This window comes from Aythya fuligula, chromosome 8 (assembly GCF_009819795.1).
Source record: "Aythya fuligula isolate bAytFul2 chromosome 8, bAytFul2.pri, whole genome shotgun sequence".
Lineage (NCBI taxonomy): Eukaryota > Metazoa > Chordata > Aves > Anseriformes > Anatidae > Aythya > Aythya fuligula.
The window spans coordinates 4590876-4606174 of record NC_045566.1 but is presented as its reverse complement, the minus strand read 5'-3'; the positions used below and the strand labels follow the sequence as shown (position 1 = coordinate 4606174).

The 15299-nt window shown below is 39.3% G+C and overlaps 1 protein-coding gene across 9 annotated transcripts in view; it reads right to left on the bottom strand.

The window, feature by feature from the left end:
- Positions 1-15299, bottom strand: part of DAB1 (DAB adaptor protein 1) — a 209949-nt gene that overhangs the window by 26475 nt on the left and 168175 nt on the right. For 7 of the 9 annotated variants that reach the window (XR_004253525.1, XR_004253526.1, XM_032191973.1 and 4 more), the window contains 5 exons: positions 8371-8502; positions 7680-7799; positions 7043-7081; positions 5730-5795; positions 948-1007 (listed from right to left, as the gene is read on the bottom strand). Coding sequence is in view for 7 of the 9 variants with exons in the window: in XM_032191973.1 (XP_032047864.1) it covers positions 948-1007; positions 5730-5795; positions 7043-7081; positions 7680-7799; positions 8371-8502 (417 nt within the window). In the remaining 2 variants the exon portion in view is untranslated. The remainder of the gene's footprint in view (positions 1-947; positions 1008-5729; positions 5796-7042; positions 7082-7679; positions 7800-8370; positions 8503-15299) is intronic. The other 2 variants (XM_032191976.1, XM_032191979.1) reach the window with 2 other exon arrangements.

Sequence of the window (15299 nt, the reverse complement as noted above, 5' to 3'; positions counted from 1 at the left end):
AGATTCTGCCACTTAGGAATTTGTTGAGCGAGGTGTTTTCACACACAATCTTGGAGTAGTAGCTCCTTTCAGAGTTTCTCATGGCTGTTTAAACCAATTGCAATTACACGTATCTCTACCCTACAACTGTACAGCTCTCGTAACACTAAGCTACCATAGAAGTTGGTTTTATTGGAAAAATAATTGCTTTTCCATGGTGTATGTTAGGCTGAATTTTTATATAAGTTTTTTCAAATGACAGAAGAGTAATTCCAATGCAAATTTGCAATGTTTTGTAACGTATGATTTGAAGCTGCTTTTGAAATCTTTGCCTACTTGCATGTTGTTTTCACAAGGAAGCCTTCTGAGAAGTACAGACATGATAACTACAGAAAGCAACTGCAGAGGTCATACAAAACGTTCTGACATAGCTGTTCCTAATGCTACTTCTCTCGTCCTCTAGTCTGTTCAGACCTTCCTTCCCCTGCTGTTCTACTAAAACAAGCTGTAAGGAGCACAGCATATAAAGTATGGCTCTGAATGAGTGCACAGGAGAGAAAACACAGCCATGCTCGGTCAGCATGTGCTATGTGACTGAAGCAAAAACAGAGGGTGATAAGCCCTGTGTAGCTTCGGGTAGTAGAATAACACTTCTGATCCAGACAGCAAAGATTCATGTATTAACATGCAGAAGGCTCACTGTCAGCTCTTAACCAGACACCACATTTATAAACTGTGACTTCCAGAAGAATCAATCAGAAAAGACAGAAAGGAGGAGATCTAAGTAATGAATGAGATGGATATAGATGACATTACAACCCTGGTTACCCTGAACCAACCCAACAATAGCAAATCACTGATAAAATAGATATCACATGGAATGTACCAAACATTGCATACAATAATGAAAGTCACAGAAGCTAAGAAACATACCTTCTTGACTGCATATAAATAGTGAAGATACTTACACTTACAGGTTGACTTTTTGGCACATCATAAACACCTTCCTTCTTTTGGCTGGTAGGAACCTGCAAGAACAAATGAAAACGATGGTTATTACCCCAGAAGGTCTGATGAAAAGTTGAAATCTGCAACTGATATTTAAGTACAGGGTAGTCATTTAAGGATGTTTTCCTTTTCATTCAAGCAGTAACGTTAATGGAGATGACACTGAAGAAATAAAACATCTATCTGAATGTTTTAAATCCTAAAGCTCAGTAGTGCTCAGAATTGAGATTTTCATTCTTGGTTAGGTTCAGCTGAATGAAAATCAGGTGCATGTGGACCTCTTTCCTAATAAAGTGGTTGTTTTTCATTTTACTTGGCAGTTAGAAGTGCCCATGGAAGGCACGATCAGGTCAGTATGTCATCTTCCTCCGTAACAGAGAACCAGAGCAGAGCAATTGATCTGAAGGAGAGAGATATTTGGCCTATGGCATTAGGTTTCTTCCTTCCAATTCATTTAATAACTTAAGTCAAGTAAAGTCACAACACATATCCCTGCAGTGATGGGACCCTGTAGCTGCTCTAAGCAATGTTTGGTCACAGTTCTGCAATTTGTACTATGGAGTTAGCAGCCTGTAAGGGTCTGAGGCTGCGTAACCACTTGCACAGCCAGGGAGCTGAAGTCAACAGCCTCTCTCATGGATAAAGATGATGATAATACAATTAAATAAACTTTGAGTAAGTCTTTAGTTGAATCAACAGTCATAATTTACACCTTGGGCATTTATATCTTACTCGTGTAAATTCATTTGCTTTGTAATACTCAGCTTAATGTGCCTAAGGACTACTGTTTTACGTATTTGTAATTTGTGATTTTATTTCTTTTCCTTCCTAAAAGCACTGAAATGTCTATTGCAAATGACACAGGCAAAAAGAATGGTAAAAAAACACAGGCTCTAGACAGGCACACTCTAAGTAAACCAGTGCTGCTTTTTCATTGAAGAAACACATTCAATCTAAGAAGGCTACATTTCAGACATTTATGAAACCTCAAAGGTAAACAGAAGAAATAATATTGCAGATATGAAATTCTGATACTAGAGTAGGAAGCTGAAGGAATGGTTCTTGTTCATTAAACTGCGCTATCATTTCTTACTTTGTATTACATACCTAAAGTTCTCTCTACTGTTCTAACACTCACACGTTCATATTTAGATGTCAAAACTGTGCACATCTTTCATGTGGTGCACATGGAAGAAGCTTTTCAAGAGCACTCAAGAGGCATAAATGCAGAACCTTTCAAGAAACTGAACATGTTTTATTACTATAGGCACTTTTAAAAGATTTCTCTTCTAATACTATCCCAGGAATGACTTGTTTGCCTTGGTTTTCTCAGAGTACTGGTCTCTTCCACTTAAACCACCTATCACATGAGACTAGTAAGTAATTTAACAAAAAAAAAAAACAAAAAACACCACTCTCTCCTTACAGACTAGTAAGTTACCGTACAAAACCAGAAACCATCAATGCTCTACATTTCATAAGCCACTGGAAAGTTTAGTCTTCCTTTAAAAGAGGACAAATGCTGTGAAATAACCCATTTACAAACTATAACCAGCACAGTCTTTTTACTTTCTCCCTGGAAAGCTTCCTCCTCAATCATTTTCCTCTTCCTCCTCCCAGCTTTTCCCAGAAGTCATCCCCGTTTGCACACTGCTGCCCACTGCTGGTTGTGGAATGACTGTTTCCCTGCACTATCGATTCCACTGTTTTTACTCCAGCTTATAATTACATTTGAGAAAAGCAGATACTGGCTTCTAATAACAGGACACAGAAGCTTTTCTGAAAGTCATTTTCTTTCCCAACCTGTCTTCCTAATGTCCTTGCCAAACAGCACCAAATTTCTTTGCATCACTACTTAGACCTGGATCTGCAAGAGATTTTGCCTGCTTGTTTTTCTTTGTCTGGTGATATCAGCAAAGTGCTATCAGCACCAGTGCTGCTGACAGCTCTGCCTCTGCGATGGGTTGCAAACCATTTTGATGGACTTGCATTTTACCAGCAATATGAGCACCACAACTCAACCCCTCCCTCCTAGGTTGTCAACTCCGTGCAGCAGAGAACATGCTTCTATACAGAAAGCGGTGCTGCTACATACACAATAAAAAATAACACAAAGCAAAATCCCCAACCCACCTCACTATCATAAAACAACAGACAGACAAAGATGCTATCAAGAAATCTGACACTCGCTGAGAGGATTGGTACACGCTCAATGATCAAATCATGCTCAGTGATCAATCTGTGATGGTTGACTTGGTGATCTTGAAGGTCTTTTATAACCTAAATGATTCTAACTAATGCATTAAAGCAGCTTACATAGACAGTGTTAAAGGAGTAAACAGACACAGACTTTGGGGTAATGTATCAAGAAGGCTGATAGAGAGAATGCTTAAAAAGAAAGTTGTGACCTCTACTACGTTAAACAGAATTAGGATTATCACATTCAGCATGCATCTTCTACCTTCAGTTACTTGTTGGGTAGGAATCTCTTCTACCATGGGGAAAAATGAGCTTTTTGAGTACCAGCTCTTGGCTGAAAAAGCAGAGCAGTACCAGGTGAGAAAGACTTCAAGCCTTTTTCACAACTTAGTAGTGAGGAGGCATGAGCTAACTGAGGAGACACACATTTTTCAGTGTGGTATGGAAAGACTTGGTAGTAAATAATAATAAATAATAGAAGCTAGCAACAATTTGTACCAAAAACAACCAACCAAAAAAAACCCACCGCCAACAAAAACAAAACCCAACAACAAACACAAGAAGACCTTTTCCAATTTCATTTGGGAACAGTAGCCTGGTAGCCTAGATGGTTCTGAGTTCATCAAGATCTTGTAAGAGAAACAATTTTCCTGGTGATCTGAGCTGTAAGATCTGAGCCGTGGAATCCCAAATTTATAGGAAGCCAAAGACTCATGAAATAGGTGGAATCTAGGAAGCCAGTGGCTCTGGACAAGCCTACAGTAGCCATACTTTGGCATCTGCCAGCTGCAGTAGACAACAGACTTGATGGCACCTAGTCTCAGCATTTGCCCTGTTCAGGGTGTTAAAGACAGAGAAGGACAATGCTAGATCGTGTGTACCCAGATTATTGTGCATTGTTTATCAGAGAAGAGGTGTTTGCTGTGCCGAGCTGTGGGAGGAAACACTTCACATCCTGATACAGTCAAATGATGCCTTGAGCAACTCTCTCATGACTTACAACAGGGCTGTAACAGCAGCACCTCAAGATGAGTAACTCACCACCTGTTTAACATCTTCTATGCCCATTTTAAGTAAAACAAAACATGCAAAGTCTTTTTATTCTCTAGGCAACTCTTCAGAACACGGGTCCTACCTCTACCACCAGAGTTTGCTCTAAGATTTCCAGATACAGGGAATGATGACCCCATTTCGCTTGCTTTCACTTATACTTCCCTAAAACGTCCCTACTAGCTTTGCACTTCGATGAAGAGCAATCAGATTTATTTTTTTTTGTCTGAATGCAGTTGTCACGGGAATTTTGTTTCTAGCATAAAACTGACAACTAGAGTAGTCATTTTTTAAAGGATTGCTTTCCTGAAAATAGTCAAACTTTCAACACTACGTGGTAGAAAATTTTCAACCTGAGGCATGCTCTCACCTTGAGAGCTTTGAATGCCTTGCTCTAGGGATGCAGAAAGATGTGTAAGCTATTGTGCATGGTGGAGGTGCCAGGAAATCCATAAAGACAGGTAAAATGAATCTCACCTTAATGACCCTGTGATGGTGTCTGCAAGATTGTTATTTTCTAATTTTTATTTTTCATTTCCCTTTCCTATTTATCTTCTTTCTGTTTTGGTTTACAGCTGCTCTACCCTTTCCATTTTATTCTATGATCTCCCTACTTCTTCTTTTTTTTAAAAAAAAAACCAACATTACTATTCATCTTTTTTCTTCTATCCCTGCTCCCGTATACCTTAAAAAGTTTTTCCTATTAGCAGATCAACCTTTAGTACAGCTAGACGAAATGTTTAACCACTTCTTGAATCTCCTTCCCCTCCATACTAAATGCTTTCCTCAAATCACAGTTTTCTTATGGCACACAGAGATTTCTGTCTACCTCCAGATTTACTTCTAGTATGTGATACAAAATGAATTGCATTATGTTTTAATAAAAACATAATGTCCACATCCCTTGAAGATAAATTGAATAACAAAAAATATTTTATATTGCTTTCAATGCATTACTTTTTTTGTCAGTGCAAAGAATGAAAGCTTGGGTTCTAACACAATATGCTGAAAATATTTTCCCCAGTATGGGGGATATCCAGAGAGCTCTTAGGTTTTGCACAGTTATTCTCCTTGGTTAGCCAGAAAGAAGAGCAGCACCATCAAAATGCCTTTCTAGGAACTGTTTAGGTGGTCTGCCTTCCATAAGATTTTAGTATCCGTTTCTTAGAACAGTTGTAAAAAGTTTCAAAGAATTAACAGAAAAAAAAAACCAGACTCCACCATTTATCACCTTACATGGTCTACCAAAAGCTTAAAACCCGTCATAAATTGACAAAGATAAAGCTAATAAAATTTGCAGAAGCTGAAAAGACAAACAAATTAATAGAAAAATCACACTGAGACTGGTGGATTATTCATGTAAGGTCGTAAGAATGAAATGTCAGACATTTTTGTGATGAATGAAAACTAATAAAAGTGAATTATATATGAAATGTATTTTACTAAATGCTTGCAATTGTTGCAATGAAAACACAGAAGCGGCGATTTTATACCTGATAAATGTTTTCTTCTGTTTCAGGCTCACGGATTGGCTCGTGTCCAGCCTCAAACACAATGTACTATTACACCAGCAGCCAGAGAGGAAAAGTCAAAGATGAAACAGAGGGAAAAAGGCAATTTGGAATTCCACATAAAAACACAGGCAGGCATTAAAGAAACAAGTTCAAAGTACAGGCTGGCACCAACTGGTTTGTTGGAAAGCAGAGTAAGGTTGTTTCATATTTCATAAACTGATAGTGAATAGACCTAAATCTTCTCTAATGATCATTAGAGCAACTTCCTAATTCCTTCTCACTAGGGATACTGCCTGTAGCCCAATATTAATTTTCTGAAGTCAATGTGAATTTTGCCTCTTTTACATAATGGTAATTATTTCCACATGTGTTTGTTAACTGTGAATAAAAAAGCTAAATCCAAACTGGGAGAGCAGGCTGGTGCTCATGTAACGTGCCACATAGCGAAAGGCTGTCACTTCTCATCTTCAGGTTCTTGCTTTATTGTGAAGAGCACATACAGTAAAACTCCTGACATTATAAAAGCTGAACAGTAATTTAGGGCATCCTAATTCTTATCATCTTTCTGGAAACACCTTACACAGTGCTCAATAATCACTAATGCTTGAATCAGTTTCTTTCAGTGTTTCTCCAACTACCATGCCTCAGTGGAAGAACACAAAATCTCCAGGAACAAAAAAAAAAAAAGGTAACTGCTACATGTTTTGTTTCAGCACAAAAACATGAGAAAGAAATTACATCTTTTTCTTCTTCACACTCAGTAGGATATTGGACATGAATATATTGACATATTTCTGATAATCATCTTTGCTCCCAGACGTTTTGCTTGGATGAAACAAGACTTAAATTACAGATTTATTATTAAATCATAGCCCAAATACCAACAAGGGAGTGTATTAGAACATCAATTCTACTTTTTTTTTTTTTTTTCCCTAAATATTCAACCTCTGAATGAAATTCTTGCTACATAGAAACCAACAGCAAAATATCAACTTATTAGTATGAAAACAAGATCACACCTTCCTTATTTTCAAATTAACTCCTTTTTCTGTTAGACTGTTCATTTAAAAAATAATGACAAATGCCATTTGGAAACTGACTCTGGACTCAAAAACCACACCAGGAAATATTTAATCTAATATTTCTATGCAGATGTATTTTTCATTTACTTAAAGCTTAATCTCTAAATATGCTACTTTCTGTAAAAAATCTTAGAAGTTTCTGAGAAGATTTATCTCAGCATGTATCTAGTCATTTCTGAAACTCCCAGGCTACATAGCTTCAGAAATTACCTGGTATACAGGGTCTTCTACATCTTCTTCCAAAATTGTCTACAGCAAAGAGGACAGGCAGTAAAAGCAAAGAACATAAATAGTAGAGATAAAAGAACTGTATTCAGAAATTAAAGGACAGCAAAGAAATAAGCAAAATGTGCAAGTAAGCATATAGTTTTGTTTTTTTTTTTAAACTTTATTATGCAGATAAGGCCAAATTATTACACAAAGTAACTCTATTCATGTTTCATCAGCTTAACCATCTGCACCTTATTTGATTTGATTCTAATACAAACATTCAGAAGTATACGGAAACTTCCCTACAGTGTAAGATGCTGTTAAACTGACTTACAACACAATAGCCTTCATTAAAGTTTTCCTCCTGCATTAGAAGAAGCACTACGCTGGAAATGAATGGATCATTTCAAGTTGCTAAGCGTGATCATCTTACCCCAGGTGATAGCTTTCGTCACTGTTTAATCCTGCTTCTGAGCTAACAACAGCTGCTATTTCATACTGGTCCATTTCGAGCTAGCATCACTCAGAACCGATGCTGTTAACAAATGCTGAGGACACCAAGTGCCTCTTTGCAGCAGTTTTGGGGAATACTTCAAGCCATACTTTTCTTGGCAGTAGTCTAAGCTTATGCATGTACCTGGTATACCGCTTGTTCACACTGTTTGTCCTTTTGTGCCTTTTTTTCCATTTCTTCCCTTTGTTTCAGTTCATAGATGAGCTGAAACAGATCTCGCAAGTCCAGAATTACAGGTTCAGCCTGCAGAAACAAAAAGAATGAGAAAGGTTTCTAGATGACACATTTCTCTTATCTCATCCTGCTGATAGAGCAGTTATACTAACTCCGAAAAGTGAGAGAACTCCATATAGAATTAATTTCTGCCATAGCATGCAGGCTAAGGTTAATGATAATTATAATTTTTAATATAAAAACCACTCATATTTATTAGTATTTTCTTATTCAGTGAAATTATGGTAGGCTATATGCAAAATCGCTAATTGGTTTCTAACACTTTGTTAAATGAGTATAGGAACATACCCGAAGTTATCTGTATTCAAATAGAGTAATGAGTTTAGTTAGAACACAAAGTTTTAACTAATTATAAATATAAATATATACATATATCAAGAAAAATCAGAAATGGTGAAATAAATTCATTTTTTTGCCAAGATGGCTTCATTTATTTGCCATTTAGGAACATGTAAGCAGACACTTGTGACAAGTATAGCACAATCACAACCAGTACAGACTGGCCTCTTGACCAGCTTCTTATGAACATGACTTTTCAATCGAGTTACACTGTAGAAAATGACAATGGTCTAATACTTACTGCCTGGGCTGTTTTTATTGCCACAAATCTATGATTTCCCTCCTTTCCACATACATATCCAAACGCTCGGTGGTCTGTGATATCCTTTGCAATGTAAGATATTTCATGAACTGCATGGTGGTGCTGTAGTAGCTATCAAAAAACACAAGAAATATCCATCAAAATGTTCCACTAAAGCTGTATCATTTGCTTTCACCAGTGCTTCACCTGGATCTCAGCACACCTATGGAATTAAAATAAGCATTCCCTGGTGTCAAAATCAATTAACATCTGTACTCTGTGTGCCTATCCCCTTTTCAAAATCTGGCCAAATTTGACTTTGTTTAGTAATTTGACTAAAACCTTCAACTGAGTAACTTTCTCAGTACCTTCTGGTGAGATATGATTCAATTAAAAAATAGGACTACCTACTTACTACACAGACAGCATCCTAGGTGCAGAATCCATATTAATAGGTATAGAAAAGAGGAAGCAGCAGCCTCCTGTAGCTTCCTACAGGGCGACTCTAAGGACAGGCCAATGCAGGGGTTGAAGGACTAGGGCTGGAAGATGTTATCTCTCCAAATCAGCAGCAGGGCTGCTCTACCTCTACAGCAGTAAGCATCAGCAAGCAAGCGGTGTTGTGATATTGCACTTACGCACTATCAGAACTCCAAAAAATTTCCCAGAAAATTCACAGAAACATGATTATCAAACTTAAAACAATGCTATTTGAAAATATTCCCATTTTATTTAGAATCCCACTTCTGTTAATAATAATTAGGAACAAAAAAACATCCAATTGCCTTTTAAATCTATGAGTAAAATTCTCCCCAGAGCCAGGACAGGAACCTGAGACTCCACTAAGCATGGTTTGGCCAGACAGCAATTCAGAGTGCCAGCACCCTTCTTGCTGTGGACTAATTAGTATTTCATTACCAAAGTAATGCTCAAGTATTTCCACTCAGAATAATGTTCTTGAAAAGTTTATCTAAAACAACCTATTAGTTTGAATTCCTACCCTGATACACTGGCTTGCTCCTTTATAATCTAGGGATAATGCCATTTCTGAGAGCAAGCAAAGCCTCACACTGAATTCTTTTGAGGTCCAGATCCCTGCTGGTTTGGAGAAAAGCACATTTTGAAAATCAGCATGGCATCCAGGCAATCTCTAAACAACCGGTTATTTTTAGAGTTTAAAAAACATTTTAAAATTCAAAACCAGAGAGGATCCATGTGCGTAGAAGGGAAAAGGCTACACGCGTGCAGGGCAAGTGACAAGTGACGAGACTCCCACAGAACACGGACCAAAATTTAAAAGGGAAGGCAGGGTGCAAGAGACAGATGACTATATAGAAAACAAAAGACTGGACATATTTCCTTTTAATTCCTCAGTAAGTGATTCCTAGCTCCCCAAGAACAAGATTGCTTGTTCTTAGGGAAATGGAAGTGCTGCCACTGACTTCGAGCTGTGGCTAAGCTGAAGGTGCGCTCCAGACTTCTGCAACGTGTTAAGTGTTTAAAATTAATGATGGGATCTTACTTAGGTAATACATGGATATTGATTTATCAGGCTTTTCTGAAAGCCAGCTTGCATGCTTACAATGAAATGAAATGTTCCCATCTCTCTATTCTGCATAAAACAGGGAACGTTATCTCTGGCTCCTATTAAATGAAAGTTCCTTGACATTGCTTTATTGATTGCGAGACCGCATTTTGCACTGAAATTAAACTGTGATCAGATTCCTTCCTCGTGGAATTACATCTGAAGAGCATTCTACCATGGAAAAATATCACCAGCAATGTAAGACAGCAGATGGAGATGCTCCGATTTATTTGGGAACCCTCATTAACTGTTTGAAAATCGTTACATTTGTAATGGTTATGACACTTCCCATACTGTATCAATATGTGTACAGATTAAGTAAAGGTGACTGCAACATTGTCCTTTCAAGTATTTTATTGTACAGAGTGCTTAGAGAGAGTTTTTCATTTGTTTGAGGGATACTGAGTTGGAACATGCACATAAAATGTAATGTTGCATACACATCTGTACTGAAACACAGGAATAAGCACTTATTTCAACCTGGGCTTTCAGACCTTGATGCATCGATTGTGTCCTTTCTACATTCTCCAATACCTCCGAATATTATTTAAGGAGTGCCCGATTCTCTGCTCATCGTGAAGCAGAAATGACACCTGTTGCAGCCAGCAGACACTTACCAACGCCAAACACAAGATCAGAACCACATCATTTTTGTAAATCATGTTTTAGGGCTGCAGCCTGCCCAATACCCTGCACAGCCCTTACATCAGCGAGCCGTGCATGGAAGGACAACAGAAGGGACAGCATGATGAGAAGCACAGCCTTGTCTCGTCTCACCCAGCCATCCAACGGAGACTTACAACTGAGCCAGTCTATAAATACACGGCCTTTGCATGTTTTGATTAAATCTGCGCCTAGTGCACTCGCAGGGATTAATCTGTCCTGCAGAATGAGGCCCACTGATAGAAATGGCTTCTTCACCACTCAGTCTGGAAGTGCTTACACGTAGCCACCCTCTCGACAAGCTGTTCACCAGCCTCTGAAGGAAATGAAACAAGAGCCACATAAAATTGCTTACAGCAGAACTGCTGGTCAGTGCTCAGCAGTTAATATTCACAAGCTCATCTGCCTCTCTCTCCCCAGCCTTTTTTTTTTTTTTTCATCTTCAAGGTTTTAACATGACTTAATCCTGTCTCCAGTGGGTCAAAGGCATATAAAAGAAGTATTTCATAGCTCGGAGATGTTTATGACACCCCTACGTGCACAGGCTGATGGATTCCATCACATGCTATTTGATGTTTTTACTGCATCTTTGCTGAGTGCTGCTAGGAGCCATTCACCAAGTCCTACGCGAGGTATCAGATTGTTCGGAGGGCTGCAGCACGGCAGAACAAATTACAGAGAAGACTTAATTTGTATTATGGTTCAATACAGTCAATTAAATATTGCACAGATTAGAAAGTAATTTAACATTTAAGCTTCACTTGTTAAAAAAAATCCACTGTATTTCCTCCGCATTATTTTAGGTCTCACGTGACTTCAGCCACTTGAAAACACTGAAGATTTTAAAATGCAAGCACTGATAAAGCCTCATATTGGACAACTAAGCTAGTCACAGGGAGCAATAGTTGTTCTTTTTAGGCTAAATACAATGGCACCGGGGACAGCGCCAGCACCTGCCAGCACCGCACTCTTCCCTGTCCATTTGCCCATCTCTCTCCAGCCACGCTTATTTTCTCTCCTCTTCTCCTCTCTATCCCCTGCTTCTCCTCTTCCCCCCGCTCGCCCCCTGTACATCACACTGAATTGATTTAGCTACCTCTGAGATCTGTAGCATTTCTAATTTCCCTCAGGCCACTTGGCACCTACCATAATTTTTTTCACCCCTTATCCTCATCTTGCCCCTTTATTTCCATGCTGTAGCCTCCAGTGCCACTAAATCAATTAAGTCAATCAATTAAGTACTTGGAAGGCCCAGCAATCATGTCAAATATGTGAGTTAGATGGCATGAGAAAGTCACTGCTTTACCATTGCTATTTCTCTTTTAATGAGGTTGTCTATTTAGTGGAGCCTGGGGCGCCGTGTTAAGAGCCACAACAAAAACCATCTGCGAGCTGCAAAGCCTCCTACACGCGCTGCCCCACCCAGAGCAGGACACTTGTACCACTTTATATCCATATATTCACAGCATCACATCTGTAAGGACAAGTTGCACTGGGATTGCAGCTGCACAGCCTCTTGCCTCGTGTTACGGTGAGCCTGCCTGCAGCTGGGCATCGCCCCAGCATCAGTGCTGGGATGTGCGTGACATCCTGAGCACCCTCTGCACTGCTCTTCCTTCTAGCCCACCTAAATAAGCATTAGCACATTTTGCGTGTCACATCAAGCCCCTCAAACAACAACGTTATCCTCCAAACTGCAAAATTCTTGAAAGATTCATAATAAAATAATTTTATACACCTTTTTTTTTTTTTTTTCATGTGGCTGTCTGCCTCCCCCATACACCAACTCACATCATGTTTGCTCAATTTTAGGAAAACGCGGCTTATACCTTTAGGAAGAGCACTGAACAAACCCTAGGACCTGAATCTAACATGGAAAATTACAGCAACGCCTTGACAATAAGCTTAGCAAGCTAGAAGCGTAACAGTACATTTACCACTGTCTACTGCAACACGTTAAGTGAAAACAATGAACTGTAAAACACGTGAGTGGTTCTCAGATGAGTTTTGTCTCGTTGCTGCCCAACGTGCTGGATCTGTACCGACACGACGCCAGTTACTCCGCTACACCTACGGGCTGGTCGTGTTCACTGCCGGTGCTCAAGACGTGCTTGCAATGGCCCTTCTGTCAGCTGCTACTCTTGCCACTTCCTGAGCAATTGGACATCTGGTTTTCATCATTGTTTTTCTTCTATATTATTTCGATCCATGTTCCAAAGATGCATGCAAACAAATACTTGAATTTTGTTCCATTGGTTAGAAAGGCAAGAGGGGAGCAGTTCAACCCAGGCCATATACTACAAAACGGGTCAGCTTTCAAAATCCAATGTCATATATGGATACCTGGAAAGCAAAACCCACTAGAAAAACCTCTTGCAGTTCTCAAGAGCTCAGGACTGGGAGACACTGCCAGGCACTGGCTATGACAATCAGTTTTTCACAGGCAAAGGGAAGACTATAAACCAAACACACCAGCATGGGGTGAGAAGAAGCATATAATGCGCAAGGTAACAGTCTATAGGGGTACTGCAGCACACACTGCCGAAAGGTTTTTGAAGCTGGAGTTTGAGTGTGAACGTGATCGTACCCTTCTGCTGAAAGAGACTGAAAACATGCAAATTGCTACACAGCCGAGAATGAACAGTCCAGTTCTAAATCCCTTCAATACAAAGCCACTCATGGAGCTTGAGGTGAACAACAGGTTAGGGACTTTCTGCCTGAAAAATACAAGAATAGGAGCTAGAAAGGAAAATGGAAGCTCTGGGGGGTACCCCAAGCCTGACTGGACTTCTCAGATGGCAGCCTTGAAGCATGTCCTCACAATGAGACAGAAATAAGTCTGTCTAATCCCTGTGCTTCTTCCATACAGATTGATTTTGCAGACAATAATCTAAACAAAGACTTTTCCAAGTGCCAACTCCTAACAGGCATTTCAGTGCACAAGCTTCGCAACAAAAACACACGGCATGAAAAGCACACTTGTAGGTTACACGCAGTTAAAGGCCTGATCTATGTAAAGCACCCAAAAGATGTGTAAATTTTATTTCCTCTTAATAATAATAATAAAAAAAATCTCGTAAGAACTGTTCTCTTCCTGCAGCCAAGGAGACTGAAGTAAAACCAGGTAATGTGACTTGCTCCGGCTTACAGGGGAACGTGCCGCTGAGTCAGGAAGGACAAAAGTCAGCGAGCATAATTGTATGTTTAAAGATAAGCCAGTCTTCAAGTGAAGTGCTGTGCTAGGCTCAATCCGCACAGTTCAATTCAGGCTACATGAAGACAAGCACTTAGTGAAAGTACCTGAGGTAAGAGCCTGTTTGGCTGGGCTCAAGAAGATGGCTTAAAAGTGTGCTTCAGCCTCATCTAAAGTCTGAGCTAACCCTTACCGTTTCTTTGGCTTGACAAAGAACTACTACTACTACTATCACCTGTGTGTAAACTGGGGAGTAAGAGTAACAAATTTTTAAGGGAACAAATGGAGGCATCCTTGTTTGTGCTTTCTGCGAGGCGCACATGCCATGATGCTCTCAACTTGCCTGGAGTTGTCCTCACTCACGGCCCACAGCGTGTACCGTTAGTCAATTAAGTTAGCAGGACTTAACTTTGCCAGCACAGCGGTCTAATTGTGATGAATGGATCCACAACATTGAGCTAGCTGGATATTCAAAGAACCTAATTTGTGAAACAGAACACCACTAAGGTAATAAACTTCTGTCTGGCTCTCATAATTTGTAATAATGTCTGACAAAGACCAGATATGAATTTAGTTATTGTTCATTGTCTTCGAAAGCAAATGCTAAGTTGCTCATGCAGAAGATCCATTTATTAGATATATGAACTTCTGAAAGGAACAAAACAAAACTGGAATGCACACATGGCCAATTTCCTATCTTTACTTCAACAGCTTTTCAATTTCTTATTGTACCAGCAGTGAAACTAGCTAGCTAAATATAAAGCCCTTGTCCAATTATCATTAATCCTGAGTTATACTTAAAATATGCACTTGCAAACATCATTCCAGGACAAATAAAATCCTAAAGGGCAAGGAAACATTTCTACAGAGCTTTTGAACAACAAATGTGCTACACTAAAGCTGTGCTGCTGGACATCCTATGAGCCTTGCACTATTTTCTTATTGGTTTTGTGTCATATGTGGTCTTTGTTTTACCAGGATGGTTAAAACAATGGAGGATTTGCACAATGGAGGATTTGTTTGCAAGAAGCAACAAATGTGATCCTCAATACCCCTTTAGGTTGTATATGTCCCTTAAGTTCTATAAACACCTCAGCTGTTTGAGACCATCTACAGACTATAATATGCTGCCTTACCTTGCCATTTCACTACTTCAATGTAGTGTACAAGCAGCAATACTTGCTTATTAAGTTATTATTTTATTCCTTGGGATGGCAGCTGGCCCAGTGGCCACTGCTGTGTTTCCAAGGCTGTCATGCATCTATTCAACTGTATTCCCTGTTAGCACCCACCTCATCACCTTGTGAAAAACAGTCAGAAGATCAATACAGCCATAAATATCCCAGCATTGCCTCTCTACTCTCAAGCCAAAGCTTGCACACAGCCGAAGCGTAGCACCTCTTCCCATAACTTGTGTTCTTTCCTGTTATGCTCTGAAGTTTGTAAGACTGTTATTGATGAAATCTGGAATTTGAGGGAGCACAATAC